Source organism: Hemiscyllium ocellatum, chromosome 13, assembly GCF_020745735.1.
Source record: "Hemiscyllium ocellatum isolate sHemOce1 chromosome 13, sHemOce1.pat.X.cur, whole genome shotgun sequence".
Lineage (NCBI taxonomy): Eukaryota > Metazoa > Chordata > Chondrichthyes > Orectolobiformes > Hemiscylliidae > Hemiscyllium > Hemiscyllium ocellatum.
In genome coordinates, this window is record NC_083413.1 from 27,409,064 (window position 1) to 27,425,989 (window position 16,926).

At 39.5% G+C, this 16,926-nt stretch overlaps 1 protein-coding gene across 1 annotated transcript in view; it reads right to left on the bottom strand.

The window, feature by feature from the left end:
• LOC132821829 (multiple epidermal growth factor-like domains protein 6) overlaps nt 1–16,926 on the bottom strand; it is a 297,188-nt gene that overhangs the window by 10,995 nt on the left and 269,267 nt on the right. The window contains exons 28-31 of the mRNA XM_060834673.1: nt 12,286–12,414; nt 9,373–9,501; nt 3,504–3,635; nt 3,094–3,222 (exon numbers count right to left, since the gene is read on the bottom strand). Of these exons, the coding sequence (XP_060690656.1) occupies nt 3,094–3,222; nt 3,504–3,635; nt 9,373–9,501; nt 12,286–12,414 (519 nt within the window). The remainder of the gene's footprint in view (nt 1–3,093; nt 3,223–3,503; nt 3,636–9,372; nt 9,502–12,285; nt 12,415–16,926) is intronic.

Below are 16,926 nucleotides of genomic sequence, written 5' to 3' on the forward strand. Positions count from 1 at the left end.
AGACTTCAATATGCAGGTGGACTGGGTAAATAATGTTGCCAGTGGATCGAAAGAAAGGGAATTCATGGAATGCTTACAGGATGGCTTTTTGGAACAGCTTGTCATGGAGCCCACAAGGGAGCAGGCTATTCTGGACCTAGTACTTTGCAATGAACCAGACTTTATAAAAGATCTTAAAGCAAGGGAACCCTTAGGAAGTAGCGATCATAATATGGTAGAGTTCAGTCTGGAGTTTGAAAGAGAGAAGGCAAAATCAGATGTAATGGTGTTACAGTTAAATAAAGGTAATTATGAGGGCATGAGAGAGGAACTGACAAAAATAGACTGGAAACAGAGGCTAACCGGGAAGACAGTAGAGCAAAAATGGCAGGAGTTTGTGGGTATAATTGAGAACACTGTACAGAGGTTCATCCCCAAGAAAAGAAAGATTATCCGGGAGAGATTAGACAGCCATGGCTGACAAAGGAAGTCAAGAGCAGTGGGAAATCAGAAGATTGGGAAGGCTACAAAAACAAACAGAGGATAACAAAGAGAGTAATAAGGAAGGAGAGGATCAAATATGAAGGTAGGCTAGCCAGTAATATTAGAAATGATAGTAAAAGTTTCTTTCAATACATAAGAAACAAACGACAGGCAAAAGTAGACATTGGGCCACTTCAAACTGATGCAGGAAACCTAGTGATGGGAGATAAGGAAATAGCAGGAGAAATTAACAAGTACTTTGCGTCAGTTTTCACAGTGGAAGACATGAGTAATATCCCAACAATTAAAGGGAGTCAGGGGGCTGAGTTGAGCATGGTTGCCATTACAAACGAGATAGTGCTAGAAAAGCTAAAAAGTCTTAAAATTGATAAACATCCTGGCCCCAATGGGATACATCCGAGAGTTTGAGAGAGGTGGCTGAGGAAATAGCGGAGGCATTGGTTGAGATCTTTCAAGAGTCACTGGAGTCAGGGAAAGTCCCGGAGGATTGAAAGATCGCTGTTGTAACCCCCTTGTTCAAGAAGGGATCAAGACAAAAGATGGAAAATTATAGGCCAATTAGCCTAACCTTGGTTGTTCGTAAAATTCTAAAATCCATCATTAAGGATGAGGTTTCTAAATTCTTAGAAGAGCAGAGTCTGATTAGAACAAGTCAACATGGATTTAGTATGGGGAGGTCATGCCTGACAAACCTGTTGGAATTCTTTGAAGAGGTGACAAGTAGGTTAGACCAGGGAAACCCAGTGGATGTGGTCTATCTAGACTTCCAAAAGGCCTTTGATAAGGCCACATGGGAGGCTGCTGAGCAAGGTGAGGGCCCATGGTGTTCGAGGTGAGCTACTGGGATGGATTGAGGATTGGCTGTCTGACAGAAGGCAGAGAGTTGGGATAAAAGGTTCTTTATCGGAATAGCAGCCGGTGACAAGCGGTGTCCCGCAGGGTTCAGTGTTGGGGCCACAGCTGTTTACATTATATATTAATGATCTGGATGAAGGGACTGGGGGCATTCTAGCGAAGTTTGCAGATGATACGAAGTTAGGTGGACAGGCAGGTAGTACTGAGCACATGGGGAGGCTGTAGAAGGATCTAGACAGTTGGGAGAGTGGTCCAGGAAATGGCTGATGGAATTCAATGTGAGCAAATGGGAGGTCTTGCACTTTGGGAAAAAGAATAAAAGCATAGACTACTTTCTAAATGGAGAGAAAATTCATAAAGCCAAAGTACAAAGGGATCTGGGAGTGCTAGTCGAGGATTCTCTAAAGGTAAACATGCAAGTTGAGTCCGTGATTAAGAAAGCGAATGCAATGTTGTCACTTATCTCAAGAGGGTTGGAATATGAAAGCACCGTTGTGCTACTGAGACTTTATAAAGCTCTGGTTAGGCCCCATTTGGAGTACTGTGACCAGTTTTGGTCCCCACACCTCAGGAAGGACACACTGGCACTGGAATGTGTCCAGCAGAGATTCACACGGATGATCCCTGGAGTGGTTGGTCTAACGTATGAGGAACGGCTGAGGATCCTAGGATTGTATTCATTGGAGTTTAGAAGATTAAGGGGAGACTTAATAGAGACGTACAAGATAATACATGGCTTGGAAAGGTTGGACGCTAGGAAATTGTTTCCGTTAGGCGAGGAGACTAGGACCCGTGGACACAGCCTTAGAATTAGAGGGGGTCAATTCAGAACAGAAATGCGGAGACATTTCTTCAGCCAGAGAGTGGTGGGCCTGTGAAATTCATTGCCGCAGAGTGCAGTGGAGGCCGGGACGCTAGATGTCTTCAAGGCAGAGATTGATAGATTCTTGTTGTCTCGAGGAATTAAGGGCTATGTGGGTAAGTGAAGTTGAAATGCCCATCAGCCATGATTGAATGGCAGAGTGGACTCGATGGGCCGAATGGCCTTACTTCCACTCCTATGTCTTATGGTCTTATGGTCTACAGAACATCAACTGACCTTAGTGATTATCATGGTAAAAACACCTTTCATTTATTAGAAAATAAGTATTCTGCCTAATGCAATGGTATATATCATGCATGCACCATGGTAACTTGTAGGTACCTTACTAAAATGCAAACAATAAAGTTGAGAGCTTATACTCTATGTTTTACAGCATATATTCACACAATCAACAAACTACTGCACAAGGATTGAAGAGGGCTACAGTACAAAACCATATATCATTTGCATCACTTATGTGAAACAAAGTCAAACCTCAGATGAAAACATTTTATTCTTCCTCCTACAATGTCAGCAACCTCATGTTTTCTCAAAATGGGAAGCAATGATGGATGAACATATAAAGCCATACCATCAGTACTTTTTTTACAGACCAATACCAAATAACATGCCTTGAACGAATTCAGGACTATTCTTCAGAAGTTCAGGTTATAGTGTATTGTAGATACAATATATAGAGAAAGAAACGCTCACCAAACAGCCAATATTAACAAACTGGAAGCTACCTGGCTAAAAATAGGAAGTTCACATGAATATTTTCGTATTTTCATCACAGTGTGATTAATTTCATAAATTGCTATGGTATTAAATTTCTGTCTTACTATGTTCTCACCAGTGATTCCTTTTGGAAGGTTTGGACAAGGGTGACTTACTGATTGTGCAGTCAGCTCCAATAAAACCAGGAGGACAACTACAGGTTCCAGTTACAGTGTCACATTGTCCCTCGTTCTGACATTTGCAGCTCCTTTTACAGTAGGGTCCATAGGTTCCCTCTGGACATTCTGAAAGACAAATCTACTTTCTTACTGAACAGGGCCGAAAGACTATTACAGCTCAGAAACATATACAAATCATAGGTAAGCAACAATATGTTATAAATACATATCTAATAATGAAGGTGTGAAACAAATAACTTTAGAATCAATTGAAGTTGTTGAATGGAAGAGAACTCCAGTAATTTTGTAACATAGCATTTATAAAATTTGGAAAAAAATTTTATCTAAAGAAACTGACAGATATCTTCCAACTAGAAAGACATCAGTGAAATTCAATGAATACATACGGAGGTCACAGCGGGTCCCATAATAACCAGGTAAACATGTACATTTCCCAGTGACAGGGTGGCACTCCTCATTCACTCCTGAACACTGGCACACCTGGTTGCAGTTCTGTCCATAGGTACCTGGTGAACAGTCTGGAAGGGAAAAGATATCATGAAATGAAAAATGTTTTTCACAACACCAGTACTAGTACCATCCCACGAAACAATTGCACCTAGTGTGTTATTGAACAGCTCATGTCTGACTCAGAAGTGTCACCATCCTGTATGCATTGATGTAGAAACATAGCAAATAGGAGTGGGATGAGGTCATTCAGCTCCTCAACCTATTCCACCATTTAATATGATCATGGCTGATCATCCAACTCGCTACCCTGTTCCTTTTTTCTCCCCATTCTCTTTGGATGCTTTAGCCTTAAGAATTCCTAATTCCTCTAACTCTTCTTGAAAACATTTAGTACTTTTTGTGCCACAGGCTCACCACTTTTTTGTGAAGAATGTTTTCCTCATCTCAGTCCTAAATGTCCTATCCTGTATTCTTAGACAGAGGCTCCTGGTCCTGAGCTGCATGGTCATCAGAAACATCCTCCCTGAGTTTACTCTGTCAACTCCTGTCAATATTTCATAGGCTTCTATGCAATCTCCCTAATTCTTTGAAACTCGAGGTGAATTAAATACTAACCAATCCAGTCTCTTTAAATGTCAGTGCGGCCACCCCACGAATTAATCTGGTAAACAGTCATTGCACTCCCTCCACATCCAGAGTATCCTTCCTCCAATAAGGAAAACAAAACTGCACACAAAACTCCAGATGTGGTTTCACCAAGGCCCTGTACAATTGCAGCAAGACATCTCTGCTCCTGTATTCCTATCCTCTCACTAAAAAGGCCAACACAACATATACCCTCTTCATTACCTGCTGTATTGCCTGGTCTCAATGACTGGTATTCAAGGACACCCAGTTCCGATTGCAGATCCCCTTTTCCTGATCAATTGTCTTTCAGATAATAATCTGCCTTACTGATTTTGTAAGTAATGTGGATAACCTCACATTTATCTACATAATACTGCATCTACCATGCATTTACTCATTCACTCAACTTGTTTAAGTGACAGTGAAGCATCTCTGCATCCTCCTCACAGTTCTTCCTCCCACCCAGCTTTGTCTTCTATGCAAACTTAGAAATATTGTATTTAGTTTCCTCATCTAAATTATTAACATATGTTGTGAATAGTTGGGATCCTAGCACTGATTCCTGTGGTACCCCACTACTGTCACTCAGAAAGTAGCTCATTGTTCGTATTTTGTTTCCTGTTTGCCAAGCAATTCTCTATCCATGTCAGTACACTCCCTGCAATCACATACTCTTTCATTTTACAGGTGGGACCTTAGCAAAAGACTTTTGAAAACTTAAGTCGAACATAGAACATAGAACAATACAGCGCAGAACAGGACCTTCGGCCCTCGATGTTGCGCCGACCTGTGAACTATGCTCGTCCCCCTACACTATGCCATCATCATCCATGTGCTTATCTAAGGATTGTTTAAATCTCCTTAATGTGGCCGAGTTGACTACATTAGCAGGAAGGCATTCAGCCACATTAGGAAGATTCACATTCAGAGATGCTTCACATTCACTGGCTCCCCCTTATCCACTCTATTATATGCTTCCTGGAAAAAGTTCCAGTAGATTTGTCTTTTCTAAACCCATGCTGACTCTGTCCAACACTGTCACTGCTCCAGAGTCTATTGAATCTTGAAACATGACCAACAGTGCATTTACGATTCCTAGGGCCACTTAAGTGCTCTAGGATGCAGATTACTAGGCCTTGGGTTTTGTCAGCCTTCAATCCCATCAATTTTCCCAGCATCATTTTCCCTGCTACTACTGATTTCCTTCAGTTCCTCCCTTTCACTAGACCCTGTGAGTTCCCCAAAATTTCTTGGACGTTATTTGAATTCCCTTTGTGAAGACAGAAGTAAAATATGTATTTAATTGGTCTGCATCTCTTTGGCCCCATTATAACATCCCCTGTTTCTGACTGTAAATTACCTACGTTTGGCTTGATTAATCTTTTTCTTTTCACGTACGTTTAGAAGTTTTTACAATCAGTCTATATGTTCCCCGCAAGTTTACTCTCATACTCTGTTTTTCCACTCTTCATCAATTCTGTTGTCCTCCTTTGCTGATATCTAAACTGCTCCCAATCCTCAGCTCTGCAATTATAGTTGGCCAATATGCATGCCCTTTTCTTGGATTAAGTGCAATCCTTAACTTTCTTTGTTAGCCCTGGTCGGACCATTTTTCCAGTTTTAGTTTGCACCAGACAGAAATGAACAATTGTCGTCATTCTTCCATGAACTCTTAAAATGTTTGCCATTTTCTGTCTGCTATCATCCTTTTAAAGAATGTTCCCCAACTTATTACAGCCAGATCACACCTCATAGCAACGTAGCTTCCTTTGTTTAGTTTCAGAACTCTAGTCACAGAATCAACTACTTCACTCTCCATCTTAATGAAGAATTTTACCCTATTATGGTCATTCTTCCCTAAAAGGCCTAGCAGAGCTAAATTGCCATTTTTTTCCTTCTCATTATACAACACCCAGTCTAGAATGGCCTGTTCTCTCATTGACTGATCAACTACTGATCCACAAAACTATCTCATACACACTCCAGAAATTCATCCTCTATTGTTACTGATTTGATTTGCCCCATCTATATGCAGATTAAAGTCACCCATAATTACAGCTATAGCTTTATTGCTTGTGTCTTCAACTTTCTGTTTAATGCCTTCTCCAATGTTACAGCTACTAGGTAAAAACAAGGCCTGCAGATGCTGGACACCAGATTCTAGATTAGAGTGGTGCTGGAAAAGCACAGCAGTTCAGGCAGCATCCGAGGAGCAGGAAAATCGATGTTTCAGGAAGGGTTTTTACCAAAACATCGATTTTCCTGCTCCTTGGATGCTGCCTGAACTGCTGTGCTTTTCCAGCACAACTCTAATCTAGAATGTTGCAGCTACTGTTTGGGGATCTATATACAGCCTTCACATTTGCTTTGTGCCCCTTCTTGTGTCTGGACTCTACCACACAGAGTCCACTTCACCAGAACTGATATCCTTCCTCCAAATGTTGCCTTAATGTCCTTTGTAACCAGAAATGCTATGCCATCTTCTATTCCTCTTTGTCCTTCTTAAAAATTGAATACCTTTGGATAATCAGTTCCCATCCATAATCACCCTGCAGCCTTATCTCAGGACTCCTAACTATATCATACCTGTCTATTTTGTGAGAAATATATTGTAGTGCTCTACACATTAAGACACAAGGCTTTAAGGATTGCCTTTTAATGTTCTTAACCATATTCACATTATTTTACACTGTGACCCTGTTTGATTTTTACTCTTGAACCTTGTGCCTGGAACTTTACAAATTTCCCATTCTGTCTTGTTTTTGCCCTTCTGTGGGTTCTCATCCTCTACCATTTTAGTTTAATCCTTTCCCAATTGCTTTACTGAAAACACCCCTTATAATACACACAAGATGAAAGAGAAGAGTTCAGTTTTCGAATCATAGAATCCTTACGGTGTGGAAGCAGGCCAATCAGCTGATTGATTGCACTCTGAACCTCTAAAGAGCATTCCACCCAGACCCACCCCATCCAGTTAAACCTTGCGTTTACTATGGCTAGTCCACCTGGTGTGCACATCCCTGGACACTGGGCAATTTACCATGTTCAATCCACCTAACCTGCACATTTTTGGATTATGAGAGGAAACCGGAGCATCGGGAGGAAAACCACTCAGGCATGCAGAGAATGTGCAAACTCCACACAGACAATCACCCAAGGTTGGAATCAAACCCGGGTCCCTGTGAGGCAACAGGGCTAACCACTGAGCCACTGTGCCAACAAATAGTCCTGATCAGTACTAATTATCAAACAAATTGCATTTTCATCAAGGTTGGATGTGAGTCAAAGATTCTCTACATAGTAACTAGCCATGATTATGCTCAGATTATTTAAATATACTCAGAGACTAGTGATTTTTGAGAAGAGTTGTAGCTCAGGTTGATGGTAAGTATGTAAGTTAGCTCACTGACTTCCAGCTAATTTACATACTTATACTCAGATATTCTAATCTCCAGTGTGTGGGGAAATACATAGCTGGGCTGGGATCTCAAAACCCATTTGTGACATAGCTGTCTCTTCATAGCAAGCAAAGCCTGGGTGGAGGTGAATTCAATAAAGGAATGTCAATTGTTGATTATTATTATTATTTCGTAAGATATATAAAATCACTTAACATGAATTCAAGGACACAATCTGTACTCCAATACTAATTGAATTTGGAAAGCTTTAAAATTCAGCTATGGATCTTCACTGATGATACCCAAATAGATTTGACAAGAGCAGTAAATATTTATTTTGGGCTCAGTAGCATGAAGACAGTGAATGTAAGTTTGGTACAAAGTTAAAGTTTACATCCAGAGAAATGAGCAAAGTAGAGCCACGAAGATGTGAACAATACCGCGTGACCATTTCATTTTGTATTCATTTTCATTTTGCAATCCCTTCTTTTAACATTGAAATAAGAAACACAAGCCTTTCCTCAGCCTGATGTAAACTGGGGCAGGTAGGGGTAGGAGTAAAATTTCAGTTTAGTCAGTGGTGTAAAACAAGTGGTTTTCGATCAGTGGCCAGCTACACACAATTGGTGATAATCAATCCCATTGTAGTCAATGAAATTAAAGGCCAGACACTGCATTTCATTTCATGATTTAATACACTTATATAATGTCAACCTGTAATTTGCCTTTTACAAATGAAAAATATATGAATCTTTTCATTCTTCATGTTTATATTTTCGTGCATTAGGTAGAATCCTGGTGAAATATTAAACATGGAGAAGATTGGAAACATTTCTGTAATATTTTATATTATTTTTGCATCTGGATGACTACATTGTAACTTTTCTAAAGGCTCAATGTTGTTGTTATTTTTTGGAACCCAAAACTACAATGAAGTTTGGTCATTGATGTCTTACTGCCTGGCAAGTTTACTTTCATCCAAATAGCAATTCCTTGGCTTTGAAATTGATGATGTGGATGTGCTAGTATTGAACTGAGGTAGATAAAATCACCAGGTTATAGTCCAACAGGTTTATTTGAAATCATAAGCTTTCGATGGACTTCACCTGATGAAGGAGCAGTGCCCTGAAAGCTTGTGACTTCAAACATGATGGACTGTAATCTGGTATCATGTGATTTCTGACTTTGGAAATGGATAAGAATTTCTTTTCGAATGCTTCAAGAACACAACAATTAATTCTGATATTAAGCAAGAACAAATGTATATTTGTTTACTTCCATAATTCTAATTAGCGGGTGGCACAGTGGCACAGTAGTTAGCACTGCTGCCTCACAGCGCCAGAGACCCGGGTTCATTTCCTGTCTCAGGCGACTGACTGTGTGGAGTTTGCACGTTCTCCCCGTGTCTGCGTGGGTTTCCTCCGGGTGCTCCGGTTTCCTCCCACAGTCCAAAGATGTGCGGGTCAGGTGAATTGGCCATGCTAAATTGCCCGTAGTGTGAGGTAAGGGGTAAATGTAGGGGTATGGGTGGGTTGCGCTTCAGCGGGTTGGTGTGGACTTGTTGGGCCAAAGGGCCTGTTTCCACACTGTGAATAATCTAATCTAATCTAATGTTAACTGGGGGCCACACGCTATCACTTAGCATACATCTTTATTATTAGACAGAGAAAACTGACATAGCCGATTTCAATTGGCAAAGCATATCATCAACTTCCTTAAGTATCAAATAAATACACCGTTGTTCAAGAAGTTACACTTGGAACATTTACTGCCTCCTTACTTTCTTCACAACCATTGCCAGTGAATCCAGCAGGACATCCACATTCCCCAGTCACATGGTTACATGCAATGCCAGGGTGGCACTTACAGCTCTGGCCACAGTTCTCTCCATAGTAACCAGGCAAACAAGCTACAAGAGAAAGAAAGCAAGAAGTATCAGACACTAAATCAATTTTTTTGTAATATATATTAATAGGTGTTTTAATGATCTCGACATGAGAGACATTGCATTGCAAAGTTGAATAATTTATTTTCAAGCCAATAACTCCCACCACTTTCCAGTCAGCTAAGACATAGTTAAATGAAGAGTAAATCTAACCAAATCCAGAAAATCACCCTTCCTGAAGTTTCTCTTTTGGGATTGCATCACTGTGCTTTGATGAGCCTGTTTAAAGTTCTAACCTGCATTGATTAATATACTATGTGTGCGTATAAAGATATTGAGGTTTTCAGATTTCAAATTAAGCCACTGATAAGGCAACAATATCAAGAGCAGTCCTTTCTAAACCAAATTTAAATGGATCTAAACCGGTGCAAAAGAAATGCAAAGGTAGATTTAAGAAATGCAACAGTGGTTTCTACAAGTTGGTGTTTTCACTGCACTCACAATTTTCTATCTTATGACATGAATGAATGGAAAATAATGCAAGGTATGCACTGGCCCATGTGCCTAAAACTCATGAAATGCACAGGCCTTCTTTACCTCTTTGAGCCAGTCGAACTGACTCACAAAGTGCAGCCAATAAGGGGACATGACAGAGTTTTTTGGGCATCGATGCCAGGGCTAGCAGGTTACATTTGGCCTTGGGACTGCAGTTCAAACATTTTCCATTTTCGAAGTAACCAACCTGTGGGCACTAAATGAAAATACTAATTGTAGGTGTATGGATCCCATTTAGCTTAAAGATAGAGAATGTCTTTCTTCAAGTAGCCTGAAATGGATTAAAACTTGTCTTTCAGAAATGAAGCATAAGTGCCTTAGACCTCTGCATCATCCAAGCATGAAGAGCATTGGTCATATAGAGACACAATTCTGCTTAGTCTTTCCTCACCTTACTGAGGTTTAAATGTTTTAATCTAAATATGTATAAAACAATAATAAAATGATGGTATTTATTTGTAAAATCATACACCACCAATTCACACTTATCCAATACCTGTATGTACCTAAATGTACCTGTTACATCTATCTTCTTGTAAACTGAAACTGACATTATAGCATCTTATTATTTTGTCCTATTCCACACCAAAGTGCAAACCTGTTACATCTCTGCAATACAGAGGTCTACAATTGATTAACTTCAGGCACCCAGCAGATAACCTCACCCACCAGAAGAAAGATTGAGAATTTAGACACATGCTACCATTATTTCCCAACCACTTATAGGAGCATTGTGATTACAACAAGCCATCTAAATTGCAAGTGCATTCCAATTAATAAAGTGTTCAAATGACTTATTTGTCAGAGAGTGGATACTACAATTTACAGAATAGGAATTACAGGTCACAGTCAATGCTTTAACCATTGAGAAAGTGCTTTCTATGAAGTGGAGGGAAAAGCCATTAATGCCCAAAAGGGCACAGGAGGTCAACATGTGAGGCACATACCTGTGATTTCTGCAAGAAGAAAGCACTGGACTTGAAAAAAGTGGAAAGCTAAACACTGATAAAGCACAGATAAATGCAACCCATAAGGAAACTGCCACGCATAAGGATAAGCAATGACAAACTAAGAAATGTATCTACATTAACTAAGTTTGCTTGCAAATGTTAGTACATACGTGTTAATCAAGTGGAAATAATATCAAAATAGTCACTAGGTTGTATAGAACTTGAGTACTGTTTAAAAATGAGGCTGTACATCCCAAGGAATAGTGGATCATATCAAACAGCTTATCCCTTTTACTTCAACAAGCAAGGTACAGAGCATATTCCAACCAGCCTGGGCTTGCAAAACTCGCAGTGGTGTCCAATGTAAGATTAGATTCTGTTATTGGGCAATATATCCTGGATAATTCTCATTACGCCATTAATTATGTTGACAACTAATTTAGTATTATCAGTCGTGCTGTAAGTATGACACACTTGTAAGTACTGGAAGCTACAAATATTAATAGATATGGCTGTCTTCTTTCCAGTTAGAATGTACCTGCACTGTGTCTGCTTCAATTCAACAAAATAGGTTACAATCATTCACTGGTTTATTTTTGTGGGCAATGAGCTGACCAATCATTCAGTCTTGCTGATTTGCAATTTAAACAAAAGCCTGGCAGTGAATTGGCAGTTATTACTCATTGGTGCATTTTCCATGACAATGCCTCTTCCAAACAGAGTGCACTTAGCAACCAAACAGCAACCTTCTCTCAATCATATTAATTTTGGCTTTCCCCTTGAATTGGCATTCTTGTGAATTGTCCTGATGAGTGCAAGATGAAAACTTGGACAAAATGTGTATTTTTTTTCAGCATGACACACATAATCTAATTAAAAGGCTTATAAATGGATTTAAGAAGAAACCATAATAATGAATTGTGGAAGACTGAAGATTCTAATTCTTCCAACATAAAGCTGACTGTTGCAGTGCACACAGTTCTCAAGCATTCTCCCATTCAGCAAATAAGGTGTGCATCACAGTATATCTAAAATGTGCAGTAAAATAGTATTTGTTATTCATTTTTTTATCGCATTGTAGATTAGGGTTACTTTCATATGGTAGAGCACAAAATATGGATAGTCAGGTTTAGTAGTAATGCATGAATATTCCATGTATCAAAGTACATTTAATATAAATCAAATATATACATTTAATCATTCCATTCACTCCATGTCCTACATATTCTCTTGTTTATTTTAAATCTTGACCAAAAATGTCATGACTGACTTGCACTTAATGGATCCCTGGATTTTCACTTACGTTTCTCACATCTCTTCCCCCTCCAACCTCGGTTACATTGACAAGCTCCAGACTCATGGTGACAGGAAATGGCATTTTCACAATCGCATCTCTCTCCGCAATGCAGTCCATAATATCCACTCGGGCAACCTAAAAAGGCAAACCAGACACTTAAATAAACAGCTGTTCAGTATACAGTGGAAAAGTGACAGTTCAGTGAAAGTCTCAACATCTTACACTCACTCATCGAGGACTGAACATTTGCTGCAGGTGCGGAAAACAAGTATCATGTTCATGATGTCATATCTTCAAAAGTGTTCTTTTGACATATTCATCTAAGTGTTACGATGCAGAAAGAGGCCAATCAGCCTGTCATTCCTGCACTGGCTTGTTAAACAAGCATCATTACATATTGCCAAGCTCTTTTCCCTTCCTTGTATATTATTCTTATTCATGTAATCATCCATTACCTTCTCAAATGTCTGGATTGAACCTACCTCCACCCCATTTCCAGGCAGTGCATTCCATACCCTAATAACTTACTAAGTGAACAAGTGTTTTCTCATATCACCCTTGCCTTTTTTGTAAATCACTTTAAATCTATGCTCTCTCATTCCTGCTCCGTTTACAAGTGGAACATTTTGTGTATCTCCTCTATCCAGCACAATCAAGATTTTGAAAACCTCTATCAAATCTGCTCTTAACCTTAAGACCCATAATTCACATGACCAGAAGTAGGTGATTCAGCCCATTGAATCTGCTCCCTTATTCAATGAGATCATGGTTGATCTGTTAAACATTAACTCCACTTTCCTGCCTTTTCCCCTTAAACCTTGATACTGATGAAAAATCTATCTCAGCCTTGAATATCCTACATGATCCAGCCTCAAAAGCCCCTTGTAATAAAGAATCCCACAAATTCATCTCAGAGAAGAAATTCATCCTAATCTTAGTTTTAAATGGGTGACCCACAATACTGAGATATCCCCCTCTGGCTCTGGGTTTCCCCTCAAGGGGAAACAACCTCTCTGCATCTACCCTCCAAGCCCAATAATAATCTTGTATGATTCAATAAAATCATCTCTTGTTCTTCAAATTCCAACGAGTATAGGTCCATCCTACTCAACACCTCACACAAGACAGTCCTGCCATATCCAGTGTGAGGGTAGTGAACCTTCTATGAACTGCTTTCAATGCCAATATATCTTTCCTTAGATAAAGGGCCCAAAACTGTTTATAGAATTCCAACTACGATCTGACAGTGCCCTGTTTAGCTGTGGCAAAACCTTCTTACTTTTATACTCTATTCCCATTGAAATAAAGGGCAACATTCCATTTGCCTTCACTATTATCCACTGAACATGGCTGCTATGTTTTTGTGATTTATGCATGAGGACTACCAAATCCCTCTGTGCTGTATCTTTTTGCATTCTTCATTTAAGTAATATTCAGCTTCTCTATTCTTCTTGGCAAAGTGTATAACCTCACATTTTCCCACATTATGTTCCATCTGCCAAGTTTTTGACAACTCACTTAAATTGTCTATATCTGCAAAGTCTTTGTGTCATCCACACCATTTGCCTTCCACATCCATTTGTCATCCACAAACTTGCTATTGAACATTCTGTGATATTGTAAACGTCAAAACTTGAATAACTGTTTACAATACTTCCAAGTTTCGTGTCATCTTCAAACTTTGAAACTGTTCCCTGCACACCAAAATCAAGATCATTAATATGTATCAGGAAATGCAAGAGTCCCAGTCTTGAGTCCACTACAAACCTTTCACCCATCCCAAAACTACCCATCCACTATTATTCTCTGTTTCTATCACTCAGCCAATTTTGTATCCACTAACCCTTTTATTCCATGACTTGTAACGTACCACTGTATATAGCACTGTATCAAATACCTTCTGGAAATCTATGCATATCACATCAACAGCATTCTCTCTAGAGACTTTGTTACCTCTTATAAAAACTCCAGAAAGTTAGTCAAACACAATTTCTCTTTTAGGAATCTATGCTGAATCCTCCTAATCAAACCATCTCTTTCTCTGCAACATCTAATTCTTACCAAATAATTGCCTCTGGAAACTTCCCACCACTGAAGTTTCATTGCTAAAACTCAAATGTTTGAGGCAGAAATTACATAGGAATGTAGGAATTAGGAGCAGGATTAAGTCATCTGGGCCTTTCAGTAATTTCATGATTGATGTGGTTACGGTCTGAACTCCACTTTCCTGTCTGCATTCCACAACCACTGACTCTTATCTATAAAATTTGTATTTAATGTAGACTTGAATAAATATAAAAATCCAGCCTACACTACAATAACTCAGAGGAAAAGAATCCCCCACATTGCTGTCTTTAAAGGGAGACTTCTGATTAAAACATATCCCCTCCATTCCAGCTCCCCCACAAGAAGAAATATTCTCCCAGTATCCCTTGTAATAAGCCCCCTTAAACTCTTCTAAATTTCAATTAGGTCACCGCTCATTCTTTTGAACTTTAAGGGTACAGGATTAATCTGTTCAGCTTTTCTTCATAAGATACACCTTTCATCTCAGGAATGAGTAAAGTGAATTGCTTCTAAAGAAATTATATCTTTCATCAAAAGAGGAAACAAAAACTGTACACAATATGACCACAAACACCCTGTACAGCTGCAGTACAACTTTCCCACTTGCAATAAATGACAACATTATATTTTCTGTCCAAATGCCTTGCTGTTCCTCCATTATAACTCAATCTGATTCAAATGCAAGGGCACCTAGATCCCCCTGTATCACCAAGTTTAGTGACCTCCCTCCATTTAAATAGCATACTGCTTTTCCATTCTTCTTTCCAAAATGGAAAAGTTTACATATACTGACAACTCAAATTGTCAAATTCTTGATCACTCAACTTAACCTGACTATATCCCTTTGCAGATTTTTTACACCCCCTTGAGACCTTACTTTCCTCCACATCTTGGTGTCATCAGCAAGTTTAGCTATTATCATTTGGGCCCCTTACCCAAGTCATTCATATAAATTACAAATACTGAAGGATCCAACAATTACCTGTGACATTTTACTAGGTACAGCTCGCCAATATGAACAATAATTGGTCTCTACCCTCTGCTCTCTGTTAGTTGATCTAATACATTACCTTCTACATCATGTGCTTTCATCTTGTTTATTAACCTTTCAGGAGGCACCTTATCAAATGCTTCATGAAAAATCAAAATATACCACACGTACCACCATGAATGTTAATTCTCCAAAATTCTTGAATAGATTAATTCAGCATGATTTCTCTTTCACATATTGGCTCAGCCTGATCACATTGTGATTCTCTAAATGTTCCTTAATAATGGATTCTTGAATCTTCCCTGTGATATTTGTTTAAGGTCATTGTTTTCTGCCTCCCTGCTCCATTTTTTTTCTTGAATACAGATTTTGCATTTGCCACTTTCCTGTCCAAGAATCCAACTATTCCTGAGTCTAATTTCATCTATTGAAAATGATAAAATTTTAATTCAAGAAAATATGGGCTTAAAAATTTAAAAATCAATGTCAAGGAAAGGAAATCTACCATCTTTACCTGGTCTAGCCCATGTGAGGTTTCAAACACATAATATGATCTTATCTGCCTCCTGAAATGGTCAAGCAAACCTTTGGTTGCATCAAACCACTATAAAGCCTAAGCAAACAAAAAAACTAGACAGACCACTCAGCATCAGCAATCACAGCCTGGTCAGCCCTGCTGTTCTGCACATGAGTATCTGGGAACCTATGCCAAAACTGCAGACTACTAAAGCAAGAGCCTGACACACTCAAGGAACCAAATTTTGCTGAAAATATCCCAGAGTCAGCCTGTTATCCCTGGGTGTGTCGTGTCCCATCTGTATACAGTCAGAAAGCTATTGAGAATCTGAGAAGGATGCCCAAATGCATCAAGACCTGGATGACATCACACCTTGGGCTAATCAAAAACAAGTAATATGTGCATTACACAATGGCAGGCAGTGATCATCTCCAACAAGCGAGAATCAAATCATCGCCCTTGACATTCAATAGCATCACCATCACTGAATCCTCAACTTTCAACATGCTGGGGGTTACCATTGATCGGAAGTCATACAAGTACTGTGGCAACAAGAGCAGGTCAGATGCTAGGAATCTTGCAGCGAGTAACTCGTCTGCTGACTCCTTGAAGCCTTTCCACTATCTGAAAGGCAGAAGTCAAGAATGTGATAGACCACTCCCCCTTACCTGGAGGCTCTCAAATCCAACAACACTCAGGAAGCTTGACACCATCCAGATCAAACAACCTGCTTAATTAGCATCATATCCATAAACATTCAATCCCTCCACAGTGAATCCTCAACAGCAGCATTATGCAAAATCTGTAAGGCTCCTTTGACAGCGGTTTCTCTGACCATTACTGTCAAGAAGGACCAGAGCAGCAGTTACATGGGAACATCATCACTTGGACATGCTCCTCCAAGCCATCCAGTACTCTGACTTAGAAATATATTGCCCTTCCTTCAGTGTCCCTGGATCAAAATCCTGGAACTCCCTTCACAATGGCATTGTGGGTCGACCTACAGCAAATAGAAAGCGGCAGTTAAAGAACAAAAGTTGACAACACCTTCTGAAGAGCTACTGGGGATGGG